The sequence below is a fragment of the Saccopteryx bilineata genome, chromosome 5 (assembly GCF_036850765.1).
Source record: "Saccopteryx bilineata isolate mSacBil1 chromosome 5, mSacBil1_pri_phased_curated, whole genome shotgun sequence".
In the NCBI taxonomy this organism is placed as follows: domain Eukaryota; kingdom Metazoa; phylum Chordata; class Mammalia; order Chiroptera; family Emballonuridae; genus Saccopteryx; species Saccopteryx bilineata.
Genome location: NC_089494.1, coordinates 44,706,315 through 44,726,642, shown reverse-complemented (window position 1 = coordinate 44,726,642; position 20,328 = coordinate 44,706,315). Strand labels below are relative to the sequence as shown.

The following is a 20,328-nucleotide window of genomic DNA, read 5'->3' as shown; positions in this document are numbered from 1 at the left end:
GGGATGACACTCTGAGACCTAGCAACTGAGCCTCCCAGCTAGGGCTGCAGCAGTATTTTTTTTTGAATTTGCCTAATTATTTTATTTTATTTTTTTAATTAAATTTAATGCAGTGACATTGATAAATCAGGGTACATATGTTGAGAGAAAACATCTCCAGATTATTTTGACATTTGATTGTGCTGTATACCCCTCCCCCAAGCAGCAGTATTTTTTTAAATTGTGAGTTACAGCCCATTAATGGGTGATCGAAACCACTGAGTGGGTAGGACCAGCAGTTTGAAAAATATTTAAATGAGTAGAATTGGAGAAAATATGAATGCATAAATAAGTGGCACAACAAATCAGTGTTTCTCTTCCTCTCTATCTCTAAAATAAATTAAAAAAATATTGATGCATTGCATATGGTAACGGTATTCATAGTTTTGTGAATTTTTTTTTTTGTGACAGAATCAGAGAGAGGGACAAATAGGGACAGACAGACAGGAAGGTAAGAGAGATGAGAAACATCAATTCTTTGTTGCGGCTCCTTAGTTGTTCATTGATTGCTTTCTCATATATGCCTTGACGGGGGGGGGGGGATGGGGGGACGGGGGTGGGTGGGGGGATGGGGGGGCAGGGACGGGCATGGGCTACAGCAGACCGAGTGATCCCTTGCTCCAGCCAGTGACCTTGGGCTCAAGCTGGTGAGCTTTACTCAAATGAGATGAGCCCGCTCTCAAGCTGGCGACCTTGCAGTCTTGAACCTGGGTCCTCCACATCCCAGTTCGACGCTCTATCCACTGTGCCACTGCCTGGTCAGGTGGTTCTGTGAAATTCTGATTTTATATTTTTGTATGTATGTCTGTATGTATGCATGTGTGTATGTGTGTGTAAATATATACATAAGCACTCACAAGGCCAACAGCAACACTAGCATGGTTGCTGCATTTGAGAGTAAAACCTGGTCCTGAGAGTTCTGAAGGTGAAGGCCATCGCAGTGGTTTTCAGCTCTGGTTACACACTCTGTTACCTGGGGAGACATTAGAAAATGCAAATGCCAGGTTCCTCCCCAGGCCATTGAAGTAGAATCTCTGAGGATGGGCTGTGGAAGAACTTCACTTATGGAATAAAATGCATCGTCTTTGGGGTATGTCCATCAGGGGCATGAAGGTTGCTGGGTGCATGTTCTCCAGGAAAGACTTCAGTTTTTAGTGTAATCACATTAGGAACGCACAAGAATTATTTGGTTATTTACAAGGCATCTGTTCTGGAATGCTAGAGATATCTGAACTATGAAGATGGAGATTGTTTTGACTTAGGAATGTTTGTGCATTCTTGTTTTAATGTTTGCCCTTGAGAAGTAAAAGATAAACTTGCTAACTGAATGTGCCCTTTATAGAAAGGTAGAGCTTTTCCTCTTCCTTCTCCCTTTTTCTTTTCTTTCCTTGTTTCCTTCCCTTCCCTTCCCCCTAAATGTCACAGGGTAGTGGGTGTGGAGGGAGCTTTCTTTTGTCACGGTGGTAGTGTGCACACGCCTGAGGACTTGGGGTGCTGAGGAGTGGGAGCGTGGAGGTGCGGAGCTGGCAGGGGTGCTTAGGAGACTGGTTACAGGTTGTGTAGGGGTAAAGAAGTACACTGATTGAGCAAGTACAGACAGACAGACAGACATACGTATGCCTACATATACCTACATACATACATCAAGGGTAATGAGAACCATACCAGGCTTGTGTCTGTTGGAGAAGGTAGATAGGATCTAATTAGTAAGTAGTTTTGGCCATTATGGGGAAGGGGTCCTTTTTGGTGTGATCAGCCCAGTAGAAGAACATCTGAATTCTAGTAGGAGTTTATGTATGAGTCCTTTGGGACATAGGGACCAGGTTCAAGTGTGAGTAGTGGCCTGATGGGAATGAACTAAGCTTCCAGAGGCCTTTTGTGGGCCTTTGGTACTGGCACCATCTGAGCTCTGGAGCAGCTCGTTGGTGCTGGATGGTGTACATATCAACCTCTTATTTCTAGTCAAATAAGTGAGTTGGAACTCTAAGGAGCAAGGGGTGGATTCTTTTGCTACCCCGTTTTGTAAAGGTTTACAATGTTTTTCTTCTTTTTCTTTTTTTCTCTTTAAATATTCAGACTTAAAAAGGACACAGAATGACTAGCCCTTTTATGCACGTACTAGACTTTAAGAAGCTCTGAGTTGTATCTTTAACTTCTAAATTCCAGTGAGCCTGACCAGGCAGTGGCGCAATGGATAGAGTGCTGGCCTGGGACGTTGAGGACCCAGTGTTGAAACCCTGAGGTCCCCGGCTTGGGCTCAGGCTCATCTGGCCTGAGCACAGGCTCACGTGGCTTGAGTACAGGGTGCCAGCTTGAGCCCAGGCGCCAGCTTGAGCGTAGGATCAAAGACATGACCCCATGGTTGCTGGCTTGAACCCAAAAGTTGTTGTCTAGAAGCCCAAGGTTGCTGGCTTGAGCCCAAGGTTACTAGCTTGAGCAAGGGGTCAGCGGCTGGGCTGCAGCCTCCTGGTCAAGGCACATATGAGAAAGCAATCAATGAACAACTAAGGTACCACATCAAAGGATTAATACTCTCATCTCTCTCCCTTCCTGTCTGTATGTTTCTCTCGCTAAAAAAAAAATAAAAAAATTTAGTGAGTTAGTTTACCACTTTTGAGATGTGATATAATAAAGTACTACTTTTAAATAATATACAGTTGCTTGTTAAAAGAATCGAGTATATAATTTTTAAGTCGAAACATTAATTGATGTGAAAATGAACTGTCTGGCCACTATTGATTTGATCCTCAAACAGGAGGTTTAATCTGGTAGTGCAGTTACCTGAATGTACCTGCCTAAAACTAGAATGAAATTGTAAACTTCACCCAGCAATCGGCTGCTCTCAGGAATGCCTTTTAAGTCCTAGAGAAGGGAGGGCTATGAACATTTAAATTATCTTATTGGCAACTGTGGGGATACTTAAATCTTTGACTAATGCATATAGAACCTTCAAGGAAGAAACCTGTAGAGAGCAGGGCAGGTGTCATAGTAGAGGACAAGCCTCCTAGGAGTTCAAGCTTAGAGGATTCATATCTGAAACATTCGGTGGAATGTAGAGATAGTATAGTTTCTTTTACTGCTTGCTTATTTAGATTGATAACACTTGTCTTGCATGGCTCCTTTTCTGACTTGTTGAGCTGTGTTCATGTATCAGTAATTGTTTTTTGTTTTTTTTTTCTGAAGCTGGAAACGGAGAGAGACAGTCAGACAGACTCCCGCATGTGCCTGACCGGGATCCACCCGGCACGCCCACCAGGGGCTACGCTCTGCCCACCAGGGGGCGATGCTCTGCCCCTGGGGGGGGGTCGCTCTGCTGAGACCAGAGCCACTCCAGCGCCCGGGGCAGAGGCCAAGGAGCCATCCCCAGCGCCCGGGCCATCTTTGCTCCAATGGAGCCTTGGCTGCGGGAGGGGAAGAGAGAGACAGAGAAGAAGGAGGGGGGGGTGGAGAAGCAAATGGGCGCTTCTCCTATGTGCCCTGTCCGGGAATTGAACCCAGGTCCCCCACATGCCAGGCCGACGCTCTACTGCTGAGCCAACCGGCCAGGGCCCATGTATCAGTAGTTGTTGCTGTGCGACACCCCTCCCCCCCAAATCAATGGCTTAAAACAACCATTTATTTGCACTCAGTTCTTTGGGGAGGCCCTGGGGCTGTGTTCAGCTTGGTGTGCCTTCTTCTGTCTTACCTGGGATCATGCTTGTGGCTTTAGGCATCTGCTGACTGAACTGGGGCTGCGTGGTTTAGAGTGGCCTCATTCATATGTTTGATGATTGTCAGACTGGGCAGTTCAGGGCACCTGGGCTTTTCACATGACCTCACCAACGGGCTAGCACAAGTTCATTCACACGATGGCTTCCAGCCAGAGTAGTAAGGAAAGGGAGCACATCCTAGCACACAAATACGTTCCAAGCCTCCTCTTGTGTCTCATCTTGTAATGTCCCTGTGGTCAAATCAGGATCACATAGATAAGTCCAGATTGACGGGTGGAGAAATAAACTCTCTCTCTTGATAGAAAGGGCAGCAGAGCCACATTTCAAAGGGGTATGCATACAGAGTTGGAAGGAATTGTTCTAGCCATCTTTGCAAATGACCTTTCACCGTAGGACAAGGAACCCGAGGGGAAGGCATGTGTAGTAGTTTAAGGATTTGTTCGGTGGTGACACAGGGTACGCAGGTTGAGTAAAATGTTAGGCACTATATTCAGTGTGTGAGGTATTATATTTCAACAGGTGTTATATTTCAGTGGTTTGTACCATCCTTTTTGTTAGTGATGTATGCACCCTGTGCGAATCAGTCATTCGGTTAACAAATATTTATGGGACCTCATTAATGGGTCAGGCCTGTATTCCTGGTGATAGGGAAATGGCTGGAGGGAGAAGCACACGTAACTCAGTATGTATAAAAGTCACAAGTAACAAAAGAGGAATGTATGACTTGGTGCTGTGGCTTTCACTATTGGGGTTGAGGCAGCTGTTTGTTCTTCATGCAACAATGCCACGGAGGCAGACTTTCATCAAGAAGTTAGCCACTCTGAAGTTTGGTTTTAAAGAGCAATGTCATAATTGGTTTTTCTGCTAACAACAAATACATATTTTGATTACTATATTCAAGAAATTACCTAAAAAGGTAAATTTATGTACTTTTTCTATAAAAGAAGGCTGATTTTTTAATCAACAGAAAATAAAAGAATAACTGATCACTGTATTTTCAGACCTATCAGTGTAACTAATTATAGTAAATTATAAGCAGTTCAGTCAATAATTCAGTCTCTAACCTTTCCCATCTACTTGTCCAGGATGGTTGGAGTATAAAGAAACCTTCTTAAAAGGCTTGTCTAAATGGGATAATTTAGGAAACTTGGAATCTGTTTTTTTTTTTTTTTGAGTCATTTCTTGTCAGGCCAAGATTAATTAATTGGGTCCTAGTGATAGAATATCAGAAATAAATGCGAAAGTTTGCATGAAAACTGAGTTTCTTTTTTTCCCCACAACAGTAGTCTTGTCTATTTTTGATAAGATTATGTTCTTACAGAATGAAAATGTGTATAAAAATAACATGTTCAGTTCTCCAGTTTTGGGGGAAAGTCTTATAATTTAAATAAGTGTGACCCATGTTTTAAAAAACTCAGTGGAACATTATCTACTGTTCTGTATTCTATTCTGTCTAACTTTCCAGGAAGATCTGACTGTCTCCTTGAATTCCGTGGTGGCAATACTGGAAAAACACGTTGCTCGGAACATGCCACCTTCTGTGGCTTGACACTGGAAAGGCAGAGGGGTCAGAAGTGACCTTTTCTTCTCTTTCACCTTTTTCTTTAAAACATTTTTATCACTTCCACATTGTTGTTAGTACCCCACCCCCATTTTATGATGTTGAAACTGAAAGGAAAATGGAGCTGCTGAGTTGCAGTTAAGTGACTTTTGCTTTTGGCATTGTGTTCGTCTCTATACAGAGTGATCTAAACCAACACTGCGCTCGCTGCCGGGAATTTAAGGTCAAAATGGAAAGGAAGATAAGTAGTGTTCTGGTTTGTAGTGTGAGAGGGTTAGTGTCTGCTAAAATAATAGCATCGATGCCTTCGGAAGTACATTTTATGCGGTATCCCGGGTCAGGGCACATACAGAAGGCAACCAATGAATGTACAACTAAGTGGAACAATGAAATGAATGCTTCTCTCTCTCTTTCTTCTCTCCCTCTCTCAATCCCTTTCTCTCTCTGCCTCTCTAAAATCAATAAAAAACAAAAATTTAAATTCAACATTAAGTGTACTCTCCTTCAGAAAGTACATTTATATTCTGATACAGCACATTAGAAGTAAATTATGAAAATATGAAATTATGTTGTTTGAATGCACATGGGATAACCGTGGTTCTAGTATTGAGTTGTATGTGGTCTGAACCCGTTGTTGAGATTGACAGGCTTGTGTGAGGGTGGTGCCAACCGCAAGGCCCTATTTGATAGGGGTGGGTGTGTAGGGAGGAGGGGAGGCCCTGCGTTACTGTGGACTGAAATAGGCGGATGGAGAGAGAGAAGGAAATGCCAGTTCTGTCTGGAATAAGGGAGTGCATCACTCTCGCTCACACTTAACAGTGGTCGGTGACTTAATTTTTGGCAAGTGTGACTGGGCTCTGGAACTCTTAGCCAAGATCATAAATTAATCTAGAGATTTCTTTGCAAAGTGTTTCTAATCTGTGCTTTCCATTTACCAGCAAAATGAATAAACATTATCGACTGCCCGTCCTCAGAGATGTAAAGAAGTCTTGAAAAATATAAAATGAATGGTCGAGTAGAACTAATGCTGTTTTAAAAAGGGTGAAACTGTGCACCACTAAGATTTAAGATGTTAAAATACATTTTGTGTATTAATGGGTATGTTTACCCTTTCTTTTACAGACATACATTGGAAGTGTGGTTATCTCTGTTAACCCATACCGGTCACTGCCCATTTATTCACCAGAGAAAGTGGAAGATTATAGGAATAGAAATTTTTATGAACTGAGCCCTCACATGTAAGTATGGTATTCAAGCATTGTTTTCCTTTCACTCCAGAGATGTGTAGTTGACAGATGTGCCCAGCTGTTTCTCCGAGTCCCAGGAAAATGCTTTCGTCTTTTTTTAAAAAAATAATTAGATGAAAGAATGTAGATGTGAATTGTCATGCCTTATTTTAAATTTAAAAGGACTGAGTACTTCATTTGGGCATCAGGCTCTGTAAGTTCTGAAATATTTGGGTTCAGTATGTAAAATATTTTCTGTTACAAGTTTTGTGTAAGTAGCAGCTGCTACTAATTATTTTCGCAAATAAAACAGGAATGCGCATTGTTTATAATTGTGAAGAGCCCAAGTAGCATTTTCCTACTCTTGTTGGATTAAGAAAGATCCCAAGTGCTTGTATAATGGCTTTTTTGAGCAAAAGGAATACATAATACCTTCAGTTCATAATCTTCGCAGGCATTGTTCATCAGATGTGTGCATTAGGCTAGTGAGTTCACCTTCTCCTGAACTTAGTCACTTGTTTGAATTTAATTTTGAAGGTCACCTGTTAGCTTAAATAATTCCTGTAAATAATAACCTACAATAATTACATAGTGTCAAAGTTGAGAAAACCCGAACTGAAAAACCTTCAGTTTTAGTTGTGTCTTAGCAGAAGATAATTTTCTCTGTATGATTGCAGATGGTTTCTATTAATTCTGATGGAAAATAGAACCTAATAATTAAAGAACATATATACCGCTTCAGATGTTTATTTTAGTTTCTCTTCAGAATGCAGCACACAGTGACATTTTTGGGCCACTTGGAACTACAGATTTAAATAATTTATGAAAATGGTTATTATAAACTAAACACTGTGGCTCAGTTGGTTAGAGCGTCATCATGATATACCAAGGTCATGGGTTTGATCCCCGGTCAGGGCATGTGCAAGAATCAACCAAAGGCCTGACCTGTGGTGGCTCAGTGGATAAAGCGTCAACCTGGAAATGCTGAGGTTGCCGGTTCGAAACCCTGGGCTTGCCTGGTCAAGGTACATATGGGAGTTGATGCTCCTCCCCCCCTTCTCTCTCTCTGTCTCTCCCTCTCCTCTCTAAAAAAAAAAAGAATAAATAAAAAAAAATTTAAAAAAAAAAAGAATCAACCAAAGAATAAATAAATAAGTAGAATAACAAAGGGGTCTCTCTTTCACTCTCTCTCTCTCTCTTTGCCCCCTTCCTCTCTCTTTAAAATCAATACATTAAAAAAATGTTAAACAAAATAACAACGAAAAGAAACCCTTAAACTAAACACTATTAGTAAAGCAGATTCTGACTAGTCACTTTACTTCTAGATGTAGATTTTGCAAATGATCATGTTTCATTTTGCCTTAACAAAAATAAAATCTGTAATTTGTTTTATAGAGTTATTCCTGTAGTTAAGTGCCTGCAGTGAAATATTTTTTTTTTTGGTGCCTGAATATTTATTACTTAAGTTCTAGGCCTTGAAATTTCTAAAGAGTAAGATGCTTGAATCTGCTATGTCATAATGCTCGAGGAGCTTAGGAAAAATCCAGTTGCCTGGGCCTTCCAAGCCAGGAATCTACATTTTTCATAAGCTTTACACGTGATTCTTATGTACATGTAAGCTTTGAGAACATACTGCCTCAGATGTATATTTACAAATGTTTTTTTTTTCCTTAACTGTGTACCACATATGTTGATCTTTTACAATAATAATAATAATAGTAATGGCTTGCATTTATTTAGTACTTAATATGTACAGGTACAGCACTAAATCCTTTATATGTATTATAGCTCACTTCATTCTCAGAATAATCTTATGAGGTAAGTACTATAACAAATGGGGAAGTTGTCACCGAAAGATAAGAGATTTATCCAAAGATACACTGGTTGTGGGTGGGGACCTGGGGTGGGAACATGGTCATGTGCTATGCTTCTCAGCTAGAAATTAGTCCCCCATTTCCATGTTAGGGACTCTGTACGCGTCCATCCTGCTACTTTGGGCTGCCTATGTTCTTGTATCCTGGGCTCTCCAAGATAACCTCAGCTATGCCTCAGTTTACCACCTGAGACCACAATACCATTCTTCCATTTGCTGCCTAAATCTCTACGTTGGGGGTGTTTAGATATAGGATAGCTGTCTGTTCTAGAATATGGAAGTTCATGCTCTGTAATATCTGTTTTTTTTTTTTTTTTCATGTTATTTATTCATTTTTAGAGAGGGGAGAGAGAGGGGGAGAGAGAGAGAGAGAGAGAAGGGGGGAGGAGCTGGAAGCATCAACTCCCATATGTGCCTTGACCAGGCAAGCCCAGGGTTTCGAACCGGCGACCTCAGCATTTATCCACTGCTCTTTATCCACTGCGCCACCACAGGTCAGGCTGGAATATCTGTTTTGACCTCCACCCCTGAGAATTTCCTGGACGAGACTACAGGCCACTGCTACCTTCCCTCCCCCCCCCCCCCAACCCCCAGAGCAAACAGTTACAGACTGTAATAAATAAACTCTCAATATGCTTAGGATAAAGATAAAAGCTTCTTACCCCAACCTGTAAAACACTGCGTGTGGTGCAGAGGATAGTTTTACCTAATGACTCTGAGTTTGCTCAGTTCGTATTATATCCTCCCTGCCCATCTCACTCTGTTTCTTCAGCCCCCTCCACACTCCTTCCCACCACACCATTTCTGCGTATTCTGCGCCGTCTTCCTGGGATGCTTTCACCCTCTTTTTTCCTCAAGGCAACTCAGGTAGGAATTCTTCCTTTAGATCTCAGATAGTATTAGGCCTCCTCAGGAAGAACTGTCTCTCACCTGCTGCCTGCCGAGGTCATATCTGTTGCTCTTGTCACAGTTAAAAATTTAACATTTTTTTATGATTCATCTCAGCTTCGCCTGCCATGCCGGCTTTTGCTCACCATAATATGCTTAGCACCTGGAAGTAACTGAGGGTTCAAAATATATTGACGAGCACTTGGGTTGAGTCCAGCTTTTCCATTTACAAGCTAGGTAATTACTTGAAAAATCTTTAACTCAGCTATCAAGTAATTTGCTCTGTTCAATGGGAAAATAATTAGTAACTCATAGGATTTTTGTGAAGGGTAAATACCTAGCAACTAGGTAGATGGTATGATTATCTGGTTTATGTAAGGAGCTTACTGTGGAGTCTGCTATAGCCCTGTACTGAAGGATAGCTGTTGCTGTTAACAGTGATAATTCTAATAATTGTAATAATGAGATGTGTGGGATACATTTCCAACATTCCTACATACTCTTTTTCACCATCATCTACCTCAGGGTGGGACATTTTCCACTTCCTTTAATGCATTTTTTTGCGTCATTCTTTGTGAATGTCCATCTTTCACAGTTTCTGAAATAGGTTCCCTGCCAACACCCGCCTGACATTCTCAAATAGGACTTTGCGATATAATAGGATAGGATGACTTTAGGTGTTTGATGGCTTCGAACCATAACTGTTTCAAGAATTTGGCTCCAATGTAAATAGTAACGAACTTAAGCAGCTGCTCAGATCATATATGCACTTTGAAAATGTTGCTAATTTACCCCTCATTACATTTGGAATTTAATTTGACCTGTTGTTGTTCACTGTCAGTTGTCAAAAACACCCAGATATTTTCCTTACGGATCATGTGTTAAAGGTGTACAGAAATGATCTTCCTTTAATTTTCAGACAGTTGAAAAGTTTTTACATTCCACATAAATACGTGACTTTCAGGTAGTGGAAATGGACATAAAAGAGTAAAATGAAAACATACACTTTTTAAAATCTATATATTCCTTTTCAAAAATAACCCCAAACGCCACAACAGCTCCTTCGTGGAACCTGCTTTTGACTCACAGCCTTCCATGTGTTTCTGCCTGTGCCCCCTCCGACCCATTTCGACTGTTAAAATCTGGCCAGTCTCCTGGGTCAGTCAGTCTTAAAGGCTGGAGCAGCCCTAGCCTGACCCACACGTGACTTTTTCCTGCCTCTGAATGGTCGGCATCACGCATGTGATCTTACGCTGTCTTTCTCACTGTGTGGTCCACCTGTCATTCACTGTCCTCCTCTTCCGTGAGAAGGAGACATCTCTTCGGTCATCTCAGTTCTTTTCTCTTGGAAGTTCAATAACTGCAGAACAAAAGAGGTTTTACGTAATTTTTCGTTACATTCGTTTGGTATTATTTCTGACAATTCAGTATTATTTCTGACAATTCAGTGAAGTCAAACTATTCTTGGTATGGTATTTGCAGAGTTTATTCAAAACTTTATGCAGTATAATGAGAATTCCTTCTCATTTTTATAATAAAGTAAGCTAAAAGACTGTTTTTATGGTACTCTTTACAGGGAGTGTTCTGGTTCAATTTGTTCAGGGTGTAGAGCATTTAGCATCAAATTATATGGAGTGTCTGGCACAGGGGACGTGCCGCTAGAAGGAAGAGTGGTGGCGGCTGGCGGCACTTCCTCCTGGTGGTCACAGGCCGGGGGCAAGCTGAAGCACCTCCTTGGAGTAGGATGTCATGTGGTGGCTGGTAGGCGTTACAAGCACATTTTGAGGCAAGCGGTCTTTCCATTTTAATAAGTGGAAAACTCTGCAACAAATTTTAAAAACTGGGGAAAAATGGCTTAAGGCTTTGAGAAATTTCCAGTCACTCTTACCTAAAAAATGGGAAAGTAATTCATGGGAGGGTTTGGATAGTACTCATGTCAGTTATCCAGACATCAGCCCTCTGTCCCTGGGGAGCTTCTGACCCCTACTTCTGTGCCGGACTGATTGGCCAGAGAACGATGTTGCTGGAATGCTTGCGTGTTTTGAGTCCTTGTTAGTCCGGTGATCATTTTACCCTGTTTCAGGAGAACTAGATAAATGCCATAAGGAACGCTTCTAGCCACATCTCTAAACGTCCAAGTGCTATGATTGGGCGTCGGAGCTGCGGGTGAGGGAGGATCCCGGGCGGAAGACGCAGGCGGTGCCCCTTTTGCGACATCAGAAAATTTTCTACAGCAGAGTTAACGTTCACTGAATATGTTTTATTTATTTTGAGAACTCTTTGAACAGCTGGATCCTGAATTCTCAGAGACGTTGCCAGTATAAGTATGAAAGTGCTCAAGGAGGGAGGGGGGCTGGAGGTGGGGGGAGCACGAGAGATGATGTGCTGTGAGTCGTGTCCTGTCACTGAGACGTTTATGTTATTTTTCTGTTTCACTTTTGGAATAGGTGAGCCTCAGGTTGATCCAGTATCTCCCCCAAAAAGCCACCTGCAGGAAAGGGCCTTATGCTTTTCCATCTAACGTTTTTTCCTGCTTACTGCTTTAGAAAAGTTACTCATTTACTGAGCAAATATTTATTGAGAGCTTACCCTCTGCCAGGCCCTCTTTAGGTATTGACCGGGCAAAGCAGTGAGCAAAGCAGCTAAATTTTTAGTCTTCGTGAGGGGGGAACAATTTTCAAACATAACTATTCAGAAACCAATGTCGTTCAAACCATCCGTCAGTGACAAGGGAGAAGGAGGAAAGCCTTTGTGAAAGACACAATTTCAGTAATATTCTTGGAAAGCGTCTTTGAGCCGTACTCTGTCAGGTGGTGTACGTCAGTGGTTGCTGGGTGGTGGTGTGGAAGTCTTGGGAATCAGCTTCAGTCTCTGTCTGCAGGAGGACGCTTGTGCCGGAGGGCGTCCGAGCTGTCTTCCTTGCCAGTGTAGGTGCCGTAAATAACATCGCAAATGGAAAGGCATCATCATGAAAAGCATTAAAATTGCCCTTTTCCTTTTCTGCATGACCCTGGGTCGACATAAGCTGAAGGCGGTCACCAGTTTGCTTTCAGCCTTGGCAGGTATTTGCCTGATCCTGGGCAGTCATGGATCAGAGACCGTGAGCCCTGTGAGCGGGATGCTGGCGTGGTGGTGAAAGCTGTTCAGCTGCAAGCTTCCTGAGGCTGGTTCCCGCTGAGAAACGATTCCGGGCCTCGTGGCTACCTGGCTTTTCGAAAGCTCCATGTCCTGCCTCTGACTCTCAAACTTCTCTTCTCAGTCTGTTGCTTAATGGGGGCTATTTTCAAAGCCGTTTCCTTCAGAAAATATCGTCTTGGCAGAAAGAGACTCCGGCTTATTCTCTTTCAGACAATGGACGTTTTAAAATTAAAGTTCAGGGGTTGATTCTATGCTACCATAATGTTTTTGTCATGAAAGTCATTGTGACGTAAGAATATGTTTGTTGATGAAAAGTGTTTCTGTATGTCTGAGTGATCTTGTAGTCCTCATCTCTAGATCCCTAGTTAGAATTTGTATCACTCCTTACAAAGCGCACATCTCAGACGTGAAAGTTGTTTGTATTGAAAAGGCTGTTTGTAAAGCCAAGCACGTGTTCGTGTCAGCATGCATGATTATTTCAATGATAGATAAACTTAAAGGAAAAAGTTTGATTCTCAGTAAAAGAGGTTGCTTCCTGCCAGAAATATTACGGGTCTTTGGCAAGCTCTGAGAAATTCTACAACAGTCTGAAAGAGAACCACTTCATCCACAGGAGCGGCACTGAGGCCTCAGCCCTGGAGAGGGTGAGTCTAACACTCCACCCCTGACAGAGAGAACTGCACTCAGAACCCACCAGGGGAGCCCTGACCAGAGAGGGCGTGTTTAGGGTGGATGGCGAGGGCCACCCCTTTGTTGTAGTGGTCTGTTGTTAGGACATGCGTGCAGTAGTACTGGGTAGGCTGGGCAGAGGGAGCCCTGTGGAGTTGGTCTAAACAGAGGCTGGCACATACTGGTCCTGATTCAGACCGGGAAAATCAGCAAAGGCGGAGATAATAAAACCAGACTTGAGTAGAGTGGAGGGGCCTGTGCTTAGGAGCCTGGGGAACCGGGAGTGGGGGCAGGGGTTGCCATGGGGCAGAAGTCCATGCAGAGGGGGAAAGGCCACAGGAAGGGACTTGTTGCTGTTGCCACCATACAGGTAGTCTTTCTTTCCTACTCCAACACAACTCAGGAATCCCAATCCCCAGGTGGAAGTGACCATTCATTCCTTCAGTTGACATTGTCAGACATCCACAATATGTTTGAGGTGCTGGGAATGCAAAGGTGAACCCTTAAGGATTCACAGCCTTCACTGTGGGAGACAGGCCCATTAACAACCAACTACAGAAGGTCGGGGAACAGCCGTAAAGAAGGTGGGAGATTGGTTTGCTCTGATCAACCCTGGCCGATCCTGTTGTACCAGAGTAATTATTATTAATAGTGCCCGCTTATGCTCACTCACAGAAGTGGCTGAGTGTGGGACCCTGTGGCGAAGGTGCTGTGGGTGTGCCATAGAGAGGTCTTCAGCCCTGGCTGAGGAGCTGGGTGGGACGGGGGGGTTTGAAGGATGAGTTGGCCCATAGATAAGGAGGAAGATTCTAGGCCCAGGAAGGAATGTTCCCATCAAAGGGAACAGTGTCCATTCAGTCCTGTAGCGTATGTTATTTGAGCGTCTGCCACATGCTGGGTACTAGGGCAGGTACCTGGCAAAACTCTCAGCCCTACTGGGCTCACATACTAGCAGAGACAGACTATAAACAAGAGGAGTGATAAAGTAAACGCTGTTGATGCAAATGGAGTGTTTAGGCTCCCTTCCTACCCACCCAGCTGTGGGGGTTTCCACCTCCCTCCTCAGGCTCAGTGATTTCCTAGAACAGCCTGTCGAACTCAGGAGAACACTTGACTTACATTTCCTGGTTAATTATGAAGGATGCATAGGACAGAGTATGGGGGGGACGAGGCACAGAGTTTCCACGCCCTCCCTGGGCACGCCAGCTTCCAGACATCAGTGCCTTCACCGGCCCGGAAGCTCCCCAAATCTTCTTGTTCAGTTTTTATAACCTCATCTGCAACCCCTCTGTCCCTTCCAGGCATGACACATTTGGTCTTTCTGGTGACCAGCCCCCAATCTAGGGGTCCCACCTTGAGTCACCTCACTAACATCAACTCAGGTGGGTGAAAGGGGCTTGTTGTGAAGAGCAGAGGACATTCCGAGAGCTCAGGAAGTTCCAGGGTTTTAGCAGCCCTGTGCTGGGAACCAGAGGCACAGACCAAACCTTTCTTCTTGCACCACAGATAAGGACCTATGCGTACATCGTTGTTAAGAAGGCTTAGGAAAGCTTCTTGTGAAAGGCTTGAATGTTGGTTTCTCACAGCCAAGTTAATGTTGGAATTTCTGTATGGTGTCCTAAAACCTGAATTAGTGGACCTCTTTTTTCCAAGAAGTGTCTTAAGGTTGTTCAGTTCAGTTAACGTCGAGGACATTGCTCTGTGATTTCTCCCTTCTCTGCTGTATTCATCAGCTTTTTCTTCTCTCTCTTCTGTTCCCACCAGTGGGTAGGCTGTAATACTTCTCTTGATGCCGTACCTGCTAGCTATCAAACCACTTGTTTTCCTTTGTTATAAAACTCTTTGAGCAAGTTGTGTATGCCTGTTCTTGCTAGTTTATCTCCTTCTCTTTATGAAAGTCACTCGACTCGGACTCTTACTTCCCTAACGCCACGAAAACCGTTCCTGTCCAGATCATCCTTGACCCTCATGTTATCAGATCCAATAGTCAATCTTGAATCCTCCTCTTCCTTTAATTATCAGTAACATTTAACAATGTGACCAATTCCTTCCTGACACCCATTTTAAAATTGGGCTTTTTGGCCTCCATATCGTCCTGCTGTCCCGCAGTCTGTTGGCTGCTCCATCTGCAGCGGCCGCGGGGAGTCCCTCTTTCCCTCTGCCTCTGAATGTCGGTGGGTCTGGGGGCTTGGCTCTGGGGTCTTTTCTCCTCTGTGTTCCTTACATCTGGGCTTTAAAGTCTTCCATGTGCTGATGGCCCCAGATTTAGGTCTTCAGCTGGACCTCCCCCCTGAGCTCCAGGCATTTCCACTACACCCAGCCCTTCAGGACCTCCTTGGGAGTCTGGGCAGCATCTTGACCTTCATTATGTTTCACACCAGACTTCTGATTGCCCCACTCCCGGCCCCCTTCCTCCTCTTGGTCAGCGGCAGCGCTGACCCTCAGCTTACTTGTGCCACAAGCTTTTTCCTCCTCTTCTCTCCCACCTTGATTCAGTCCACCATCAGGCCTTGTTGGCTCTGCCTTGATGTATCCCAGTCTTACCACCTCCACTGCCACCATGCGTGTCCAAACACCATCCTCTTTTGCTTAATGTGTTAGGGTAGCCTCCTAATTGATCTCCCTGCTTCAACTCTGCTATGTTTCCTCCTCCCACACCTTACTCCCCTCCCCCCATCAGCTTTCCTCCTTAAATATAATGACTGCTGGCTGAAGTGATGTTTCTTTCTTAATTTTTAATTTTTTTTTGTATTTTTCTGAAGTTGGAAACGAGGAGGCAGTCAGACTGACTCCTGCATGCGCCTGACCGGGATCCACCCGGCATGCCCACCAGGGGGCGATGCTCTGCCCATCTGGGGCATTGCTCTGTTGCAACCAGAACCATTCTAGCGCCTGAGGCAGAGGCCATAGAGTCATCCTCAGCACCCCGGCCAACTTTGCTCCAATGGAGCCTTGGCTGCGGGAGGGCAAGAGAGAGACAGAGAGGAAGGAGAGGGGGAGAGGTGCAGAAGCAGATGGGCGTTTCTCCTGTGTGCCCTGGCCGGGAATCGAACCCTGGACTCCTGCATGCCAGGCCGACGCTCTACCACTGAGCCAACGAGCCGGGGCCCGAAGTGATGTTTCTTAAAGAAAGAAGCCCATTAGTTTTCCTTTGCTGCTCAAAACCTGAAGTGGCTCGTGCGGCCTGCAGGACTCCATTTGGTGTGAGCACGGCCACCTGCTTGCATTTGTTGTTCCTCATCCCCTTGTTCCAGCCTCCTGCATCTCCTTGCTGCTCCCCCCAATCTTGGGCTAACTCATTCTCTCACATCAGTTAGGAAACACCTTCGCCGTCAGTGATAACACTACCTAAAATCGCAGTCCCTGCTCCACCCACACACCGTCCCGTTACCTTACTTTACTTCATAATTTTTTTTTTATTAATCATTACCTGACATTTTATTAGGTGTTCATTTATTTGTCTTTATTGTTTGTCTTCTGTACTTCAATGTCATCTCCATGAGAGCAAGGGCTTTGTTTATTTCATATATCCATGTATCCACAGCCGTCACAGCATGGAACTACAACTCCATAAATATTTGTTGTGTGAGTGGATGAATGAATTGAGCGAGGATACTATTTGTTAGAAACTGTGTGTAGAAGACACACATGACTTTGTCTTCAAGAATCATCAAGCAGGCCTGGCCAGGTGGTGGTGCCGTGGAGAGTGTTGGCCTGGGATGCAGAGGACCCAGGTTCGAAACCCTGGGGTCGCTGGCTTGAGCAGGGGCTCATCTGGCTTTGGGCTTACTAACTTGAGTGCAGGGTCACTGGCTTGAGCATGGGATCATAGACATGACCCCATGGTCACTGGCTTGAGCCCAAAGGTCACTGGTTTGAGCAAGAGGTCACTTGCTCTGCTAGAGCCCCTCTGATCAAGGCACATGAGAAAGCAATCAATGAACAGCTAAGGTGCTGCAACAAAGAATTGATGCTTCTCATCTGTCTCCTTTCCTGTCTCTCTGTCCCTATCTGTCCCTCTCTCTGCAACTCTCGCTAAAAAAAAAAAAAAAAAAAAAGAATCATCCAAAAGAATCATCCGGCAGGTTGGGAGGAGAGGGGAATGGCTATGTAAACAGGTTATTTAAATATAACAGCATACTTACAATGACAGGGAATCAAGTGGAAGCACAAAATATTGGTGGGTTCAGAGATTCTAAAGATGCCACCTGTGTTGAGATCCGAAGAAGGAATTTTAGTGGTCTCTGGCTTCTGTGGTATAATAACTAGCTATTTATAGAAGAATAAGATCGGTTTTGTCTGTGGCACAGTGAACCAAGGAGTTAGGAAGGGGAGAAGGTGTCTGAGGGCTATGTAGAGCTTGTTTTAATAATAAAACATTCAATACCCATCTACTTGAATCACTGGGAGGACTGAAGCATTATGAAGGTTACTTTAAAGTAATAAGAGTTTGGGGTGAGGGCACTACTTAAAATGACAAGCAATTACCAATTACCAATCTTGCATTTTCAGTCCCCAATTGGAAGACTTGTTAAATATGCCTAAATGTGTATGTGTATAATTGCAGTGTTTTAGTGAATGAGTGGTGAATGACTGAATGTTGAAATAACTTATAAGTGTTACAGATGTTATGACAGAACATCTAGTTGTTGTTGGTGATGAATCATAATGTTACTCAGGTATAGGAACATTTGATACACGGTATACTGATTTTCAGCCTTTTTTTTTTTTTAAGCGATCAGGAGAGAGACAGACAGAGATAGACAGGAAGGGAGAGAGATGAGAAGCATCAACTCAGAGTTGCATTGATTGTTTTCTCATATGTGCCTGGAGGGGGGGGGTGCTCCAGTTGAGCCAATGACCCCTTGCTCAAGCCAGTGATCTTTGGGCTCAAGCCAGCAACCATGGGGTCATATCTATGATCCCACACTCAAGCCTGCGACCCCAGGGTTTTGAACCTGGATCCTCAGCATCCCACATCAATGCTCTATCCACTGCGCCACCACCTGCTCTGGCATGGTTTTTTACCATTATTGACTTCTACAAAGCCTGCTTCTCCTTTTGGGTATGAAGCCTTCTCTGTGGGATATTAGTGTTCAGTGTCTAGATACACGGTTATCATCTTGAAGTCTGAAAAGAAAATCCTCAATTAAGGTAGGAACATCTTAAGCCTTATAGATGGATTAGCCTAATTTCACAAAAATTTAACAATAGAAGAACAAGTTAGAATATATATAGATGTTTTCTTTTAATCTTTTTTTCTTCAGTTCACTTCCAATAGCAAAAAGTTAGAAAGCACTTGGCTGGAGGGAAGACTTGCTGGTTTGCATCTGAGATCCTTATCTTTTGGAAATGTGCAGGCACGCCCTTACGTTGCCTACTTAAGACCTTAGAGCAGTGGTCCCCAACCCCCGGTCCGCGGACTGGTACCGGTCTGTGGGCCATTTGGTACCGGTCCGCAGAGAAAGAATAAATAACTTACATTATTTCCGGTTTTGTGTGTGTGTGTGTGTGTGTGTGTGTGTGTGTGTATTTTTCTGAAGCTGGAAATGGGGAGAGACAGTCAGACAGACTCCCGCATGCGCCCAACCGGGATCCATCTGTTTTATTTATATTTAAGTCTGAACAATGTTTTATTTTTTAAAAATGACCAGATTCCCTCTGTTACATCCGTCTAAGACTAACTCTTGACACTTGTCTCGGTCACGTGATACATTTATCCGTCCCGCACTAAAGGCCGGTCCGTGAAAATATTTTCTGACATTAAACCGGTCCGTGGCCCAAAAAAGGTTGGGGACCACTGCCTTAGAGTATCACCAGACCACTCTGTTTCCACTGGAGCTTCTATATATTTATGAGAATGGGCCACAATTGGGCTTTTGGATTTTTCTTTAGAAATTGTTACTATTTAAGCCATTGCTTTGATTTCTTTCAAAGGATATATTCTGACACTCATATACCCTACCTCACATTCAATCCTGCAGTGTTGCAACTGCTTCTATCTGTATTTATAATTGCCTTGGCCATTATTAATAGGAGAGGCTTATACATAATTTGCTCATGTGAATAGCATTATGGATGAAAACAAGAATATTAAAAAAGGTGAAATCATATCTGAGGTCAGAGAAATGTAGGAAAAAAATGTTACTGAAGTTTAAAGATGTAAAGAGAAATTACAAAAAGTGAACACATGTAGCTATTTAAGATTACATGATATGGGTGAGTCATTGCTGTCTGGTTACTCATTACCTGGAACGTGGGTATCAGGAAGGAGGAAGTGTGGAAATGTGTATGGGGGTTTGTCGGGCATTGTTCCTAAAAGGAATAGAAATGGTATATAATGCTTTGAGCATTTGCTTCCTTTTCATAATGTTACACATTGTAATAGTCCCAACCGTTCCTATGATTGTGAATGCCACACTTTCCCTTGCAGGCATAGGTAAGGTAGCATAAATGAATCTTAAAACTTGCAAATCTTTGTCATTTTTTTTTTATATTTAGGGACTTTATCTTTTTTTTTCTTGTTGTTGCATGTATCTAGCATTGATCTTGAATAGAATTTATAAAATTAAAATCAGTCTTGAGTGAAAATTTTGGTTGTGAAAATAAAGAGGTTGAGTTTGAATTAATTTGTAACTAGTGGTCAATTAGTTGTAAGCCCTCCTTCACTTGGCCTCTTCTTGCCTGTTCTACTGCTGCTTGTATTTCTCCTTTCCAGGCAACCTAGAAAGCTGCCTAGACACATAAGCTTGTCATTTTAAGTAATGCCTGTTACTTTGAAGTAACCTTCATAGTCCTTCAGTCCTCCCAGTGATTTACGTAGACCTGTATTTGGATGTTGTATTATAAAAAAAAGGTCTACATAGAACTAAGTGTATCGGGGTACATCGTCATTTTGAAACCTCTTTCCAAAAGGCAACTTGGTGGCCCTAACATACACTGCTCACAAAAATTAGGGGACCAGGGAATGTGCAGGTACTCCAGTCCTTTCAGCCTTTTGTGTAGTACATTTTCACCAATGAAATAAAAATTGGTTTTGCATCTCATTTGCATAATTGAACTATCTTTGACTTGTCATATGCTTTTCTGATGTTCTTGTTTGATAAAAAATCAAATGGTGGCCCTGGCCGGTTGGCTCAGCGGTAGAGCGTCGGCCTAGCATGCAGAGGACCCGGGTTCAATTCCCAGCCAGGGCACACAGGAGAAGCGCCCATTTGCTTCTTC

The 20,328-nt window shown here is 43.4% G+C and overlaps 1 protein-coding gene across 5 annotated transcripts in view; it reads left to right on the top strand.

Moving 5' to 3' along the window:
* MYO1B (myosin IB) overlaps positions 1 to 20,328 on the top strand; it is a 207,433-nt gene that overhangs the window by 65,016 nt on the left and 122,089 nt on the right. For all 5 annotated transcript variants that reach the window (XM_066279246.1, XM_066279247.1, XM_066279249.1 and 2 more), the window contains exon 3: positions 6,433 to 6,548. In XM_066279246.1, the coding sequence (XP_066135343.1) occupies positions 6,433 to 6,548 (116 nt within the window). The remainder of the gene's footprint in view (positions 1 to 6,432; positions 6,549 to 20,328) is intronic.